The sequence below is a fragment of the Oryctolagus cuniculus genome, chromosome 1 (genome assembly GCF_051225735.1).
Source record: "Oryctolagus cuniculus isolate XC-2025 breed Fujian yellow rabbit chromosome 1, ASM5122573v1, whole genome shotgun sequence".
NCBI classification, from domain to species: Eukaryota; Metazoa; Chordata; class Mammalia; order Lagomorpha; family Leporidae; genus Oryctolagus; species Oryctolagus cuniculus.
Window position 1 is genome coordinate 116,836,022 of NC_142867.1, and position 6,360 is coordinate 116,842,381.

Here is a 6,360-nt window from a genome sequence, read left to right on the forward strand (position 1 = left end):
TTAAAACTGGAACTTATGCAGGGTTTTTCTCAAGGCAACTTTAACATCTTTGTTCCTTAAACTGTAGATTAAGGGATTCATCATTGGAACCACAATGGTGTAAAAAACAGAAGAGACTTTTCCCTCACTTGTTGACCCAGAAGACGATGGCTTGAGATACATGAATGCACAAGATCCAAAGAACAGAGAAACAGCAACTATGTGGGAACTGCAGGTGCTGAAGGCTTTGGACCTGCCCTCAGTGGAGCTGATTCGCAGGATGCTGGAGAGAATGAAACCATAAGAGATGAAGACCATGAGGCTGGGGACAGTGATGTCAATGCCTGCTACAATGAAGATCTCTACCTCATTGACATACGTGCTGGTGCAGGAGAGCTCAAGCAAAGGGAGAACATCGCAGAAGTAGTGGTCGATGGTGTTTGCATCACAGAAGCTCAGCCTGAGAATGCATCCAGTGTGGATCATGGCGTGAGAAAAGGCAGTCAAGTATGAACCCAGCATAAGGTTGAAACAGACTTTAGGGGACATGATTGTGTTGTATAGAAGTGGCTTGCAGATGGCCACGTATCGATCATAGGCCATGGATGTCAGCACATAGCATTCAGAAATGACAAAAAAACTAAAGAAGAAGAACTGTGTCATACATCCTATGTAAGATATACTATTCTTCTTCAATACGAAGCTCATCATCATTTTGGGTGTAATTACAGAGGAATAACAGAAGTCTATGAAAGACAAATTGAAGAGGAAAAAGTACATGGGAGTGTGCAGGTGTGAATTTAGCACAATTAAAATGATCAAGCCCAGATTTCCAAAAGAAGTGATCATATATGTGACTAGAAACAAGAAGAAAAGGGGCAGCTGGAGGTCTGGTTGGTCTGTTAATCCCATCAGGACGAATTCTGTCACAAAAGAGCCATTTGTGTGTGCCATTACTCTCTGAGTGAATCTGTGGACACAAGGGAAAAGTTACATTATATTCCCCCTTCATTCAATAATATTTCCCCATGTAAGTGTAAAGACAATTATTGTGAGTGTTGGAGAGTATCCTAAGGTGAACTCACAGCATCTCCCTTTACTGGGTGATACTGTCTCCCTATTATGCAAGCCTTAAATGCTAAACAGAGCAAAGTGCCCTCCTGTAGGAGAGGAAGTCAGTGCTTTCATTCCCAAATATGATTGCTGGGAAGGTGCATGGAAAAGATGAAGAGCAGACCTGGACACAGTGATCCTTCTCTCTTCTCATCATTTTGTCATTTTCTTAGAGATCCTTCTTTACCAACAAAATCAGAGGCAAATTTGGTGCTATCATGAATGCAGATTAGAATTTGCTGGATTGGGTAACATAAACAGTTCCTAATTGAAACAAAGGAAATTGAGTCTAAGAGGTTGGTTACTGCCTATTATCAGAGAATGAGAGTTGTGAATATAGACCAGTGATAATTCTGACTATGCAGAGGGAATCATCTTATTAAGAATGTGCAACCTTTGTGAACACCGATGTGTTGAATATTCTCTGAGCTCTTTTCAAAAGAATCTTTGCAATATTCATGAGGCTAAGAAGTTCATGAAATGGAGAGAAAATAGAGATCCTTGGATTTCACTTAAAACATGAGGATATCACGCTTTGTTAATATCGAGGCACTGATAGAAATTTGCATAATCTTCCCTATATGTGAATTTACCATAAATAAACTCATGTAATGAAAGAAGAGGATGTTTATTCTAGAAGTCATTAGGAGGGGCCAGAGCCACAGCTCACTAGGCTAATCCTCCGCCTGTGGTGCCGGCACCCCAGGTTCTAGTCCCGGTTGAGGTGCCGGATTCTGTCCTGGTTGCCCCTCTTCCAGGCCAGCTCTATGCTGTGGCCCGGGAGGGCAGTGGAGGATGGCCCAGGTCCTTGGACCCTGCACCCGCATGGGAGACCAAGAGGAAGCACCTGGCTCCTGGCTTCGGATCAGTGCAGCACGCTGGCTGTAGCGGCCATTTTGGGGGGAAACCAATGGAAAAGGAAGACCTTTCTCTCTGTCTCTCTCTTACTCATTGTCTAACTCTGTTTGTACAAAAAAAAAAAAAAAAAAAAGAACTCATTAGGAGGGAAAAACACATAGAGTTTGTTAAAGATCACCAAGCTTCAGCTATGCAAGATAAATGATTTCTGGAGACCTGATATATAGCAATGTCACAACAATTAATAATACTGATTTAGTATACTTGATATTTTCTAAGAAGGTTCATGTAAAAATTAATTTTCTCAACACATAAACAAAAATACACAAAGGGTGTGCCTGTAAAGGAATGGATATCATAATTAATTTGATCATTGTAATTGTTGCACATTGAGTACATATTTCAAAACATGATATTACCTACCTCACATACAAACACACACACACACATATATATATATATGCACGTATATAATTTTGTGTCACTGATTTTCCATGAGAGCATCAAATAAAAAAGAAGAAGTGTGCACTTACTCCTCATGTAGGATCTTTGTCCTTAGTGTGCTGTACATTGAGATTTAATGCTATAACTAGTACTCAAACAGTATTTTTCACTTTATGTTTCTGTGTGGGAGCAAACTGTTAAAATATTTACTTAATGTATGCTAAACTGATCTTCTCTTCTGTATATAAAGAGAATTGAAAATGAATCTTGATGTGAATGGAAGGGGAGAGGGAGTGGGAAAGGGGAGGGTTGCGGGTGGGAGGGACGTTATGGGGGGGAAGCCATTGTAATCCATAAGCTGTACTTTGGAAATTTATATTCATTAAATAAAAGTTTGAAAGAAAAAAAAAGAAGAAGTGAATGTAAATGGAATCTCAAACTCACCTTCTGCAGGCAAGAAATACTGATGGTTTCCTTATTGCTATAAAATCGGTGGTCCTGCTAAGGCCAGTGTCAGGCTCCGTGACTTTGCTACCTTGGAAGCTAATAGGATGTTGCATGTAATTATTTTTGCATGTTCCGTAATAATCTTTCAGACTCGCTGGTTACAATTCGTGATTATATTTTTTGGCATTTCAAGTACCAAGGGAAAATAAACAACATGTGTTATTAAGACATTTGCCACCTGATGAGACAATTGGAGATTTAACTTATTTAATGATGTAATGTGCTTGATTATAAGAAGGGTTAAGGCTTGCCAACTGCCTTCCCAGGGAACACATTATAGGAAGAATAATGCAATAAGGAGATGGTAGATGTACATCAGATCATGATCTGCCTTTATCTGAAGAGTGATTCAATAATTACTCAAGTTTTCACTTCACTCCAGAGAATATCTTTCTCTCACTGAGAAGCCAAATATAAGTGTTCTCTACCATCTTCAACTCTGTAGGGAAACGGATTCCACCCCCCCCCCTTTTTTTCAAATATCTTTAATGGAAATTTTCTGTCTATCTGCTTCTTTATTTCTTTATATGAAATTTTTCAAGGATTTCAGTAACTTAATTCAGGTTTTTTTTCCCTCCTAGGATATTTCCAAGATGACTTTTCCTGTGTCGCATCCCTACTAAAGTTTTTATTTCTAAATACTATTGGAAATTCCTACCTGGATAACACACTGGTTCCTAAGATATGATATTTCAGTAATGGTTATCATCAATTTTTTTCTCATCAAAAAAAAAAAAAAGAATGTGGCTTACGGAATTAGAAAGTCTGTTTTGGAATACCTGTGCCTCTCACAAATTAGTTAACAACTTTGTACTTCAGGTGGATCTTTGCACAACAGAGATAATAAAAATAACATCTCTTTTATTGAGGTATTGAGACATTAAGACAAAACATTAAATTAAAATGGTTGGAATACTGATGGCATTTGGTAAATATTCAAGTGTCAGTTGTGAAAATCAATGGTTTTGGACTTAGGATGGATATTGTTTTCATAAACTCATTTTATGTTGAAAATATCATAAGCCTAAAGTGAAGCACAATTGGTGAAAGATGTTTTGTTAAATACCCAACACAGAAAGAAACAGTGCAGTCTTCAATTCTGTGTAAAATTTAAAAAGCTTAATATCCAAGAAGACATGAGTGACAATGAGGAATTTCTTAATAGGAACTAACACAGTCAGATAGAAGAAATGAGACTTTATAATGTACTACACTTTAGAGTGAAGACAAAGTGTTAGATTTTAAAAAAACCACTAGAATAGGAGCACACCGAAAAATAATAAGAAAATAGAAATATCCTAATTTTATCCTTCACATGAAATGACACTTTGGATTGTCACACTGAACCCATGAAAATAGTTACAATATTTGCATTTAATAGAAAGATTTTGGGGCCAGCGCTGTGGCATAGCAGGTAAAGCCACCGCCTGCAGTGCCGGCATCCCATATGGGTACCAGTTCAAGTCCCGGCTGCTCCACTTCTGATCCAGCTCTCTGCTATGGCCTGGGAAGCAGGACAAGATGACCCAAGTCCTTGGGGTTCTGCACCCGAATGGAAGACCCAGAAGATACTCCTGGCTCCTGGCTACAGATGGGTGCAGCTCTGGCTGTTGCAGTCAATTGGGTAGTGAACCAGTGGATGGAAGACCAATCTCTCTCTCTCTCTTTCTCTGTGTGTGTGTGTGTGTTTCCTTCTTTCTCTGTGTAACTCTGACTTTCAAGTAAATAAATGAATCTTTAAAAAAGATTTTAAAATATGAAAAAATACATTGAATAAACATAATCTATAAGTATCATAGCTTAGCCAACCTTAAACATACTCAGAATATTTACATTAGTCTAGAGTTTTACATCCCAAGAGAGTACCATCTAACATAACCCTACTCCAGAAAAAATGAAAACTTAAAGAGTGATTATTTTAAATCCTGGTGTTTTCATACGATTGTAAGTCACAAAGTGGTGACTTGAAAATTACAAGTTGAGAATGTCTGTTTTGATTATCTCATCTGCTGCATCTTCCAGCAAAATTCTCATCAATAATGTTTGGCTTTCTTTTATTAATGTGTTTTTCCTTATACCATATACATCTTGGTTTAATTGACAGAAAAGTTTCGAATATAGGTTGATTCTGTCATTTTTACCATTTTGTTACTAAATACAATACAGAGTACAATGTAGGCACTCTCAAACATTTCTGGAAATTGTGTTGTTCTTTAGCTAAAATTTTTCAGAATCATCTCCATATTTATCACATACTGAATATGGCTTACAAAAACAATGACTTCCATACACAAATACAGAATTAGTAAAGTTGTAAGAGTACTATACTGCTGAATTGTAGTGTGTCCTAACAGCTGTTCTAACATTTCCCCCCAAACACACTGCTGTTTAGTCCTAAACACTGCAGCTAGCACAGGCTGTGAAAAAAACAGCTTTGTCCCTCCAAAGGTCAAGAACATTCAGGAAAAGAGATACCGGCATGATGACAGAACATGAGGTCCAAATTTTCAAAACCCCATCTCAAGAAGTTTATCTGGAAACTATACACATACAAGAGTACCTAAAATCTAACCTTGAAAACGGGCCTGTGAAACCTCTGTGGACAACAGAATGGAGTGGTCATAGAAAGGGTAGGAAAATGATATTCCTCGATGATGTCAAGGCTTCCCCTCTGCTAAGCTAGCATAATGTCTCACAGAGAAGATTCTCCATAGCCAAAGTTCCTGCATTGTGGCATTCATTTCACCAGGATTCCAAGAAGTTTCCCTAGAAGCCCACTCTAGTCTAACCTTCTGTGGAGCCCAGTAGGTAATTACACAGCGGGGGCACCAGGAAACAGATAGAAACAAAGCAAGGATGTGAAGCCCACAGTGCCTAGTGCACAGATCCTGGTAACAGGTCTGTGTATCTTTGAGGAGGGGTGCCTGATCACAGGTATCACCTACCAGGGTAGCCCACCTGCAGAGCTGAGTGGCTCATTTCAGAAGTGCTGGCTAGATTCACCTGGCTTGAATTCTGAGGCTGTCAATTTTCAGCAGCCAGGGAGGGAGATGCTTGGCACCACCCATTCAACAAAGACTGGGAGCTAATTTTCTGTCACCAAAATATTTAAATATCTCAGCATAGCCTCAAAGTCCACCCAAACTCCATACATGTACGAGGAAGCAAACTTCAACTGAACATTTCTGGTCAGCCTTACCCTGTCCATCTTGAGTAGTGACTCAGCCTGACCCTTGGAACTTTTACTATAACCCTCTCCAGTTCAAAGACTCAAAGAATGGCACTAACTGCCCCCAAGTTCAATAAGATCATTTCAGTGCCCTTCTAACAGATCTTCAAAGTTGCTGAATGAATTCTGCTATTGTTCTCACCAGACAACAGAACCCAGACAGTTTTCTCACCAAAATTCATTCATAGCTGCATCCCAGCTACCTAGAGAACACAAATCAAGCTTTTGTG

The 6,360-nt window shown here is 38.9% G+C and overlaps 1 protein-coding gene across 1 annotated transcript; it reads right to left on the minus strand.

Moving 5' to 3' along the window:
* LOC100352634 (olfactory receptor 8B8-like) lies at positions 1 to 951 on the minus strand. The gene has a single exon (XM_008260151.4). It carries the CDS (start codon positions 931 to 933, stop codon positions 1 to 3), a length of 933 nt encoding a protein of 310 aa, XP_008258373.2. The 5' UTR covers positions 934 to 951.
* Positions 952 to 6,360: the final 5,409 nt, after the last annotated feature.

Excerpts from the sequence above, each read along its gene's own strand:
- LOC100352634 (XM_008260151.4), bottom strand. The coding sequence starts at position 933 with ATGGCACACACAAATGGCTCTTTTGTGACAGAATTCGTCCTGATGGGA.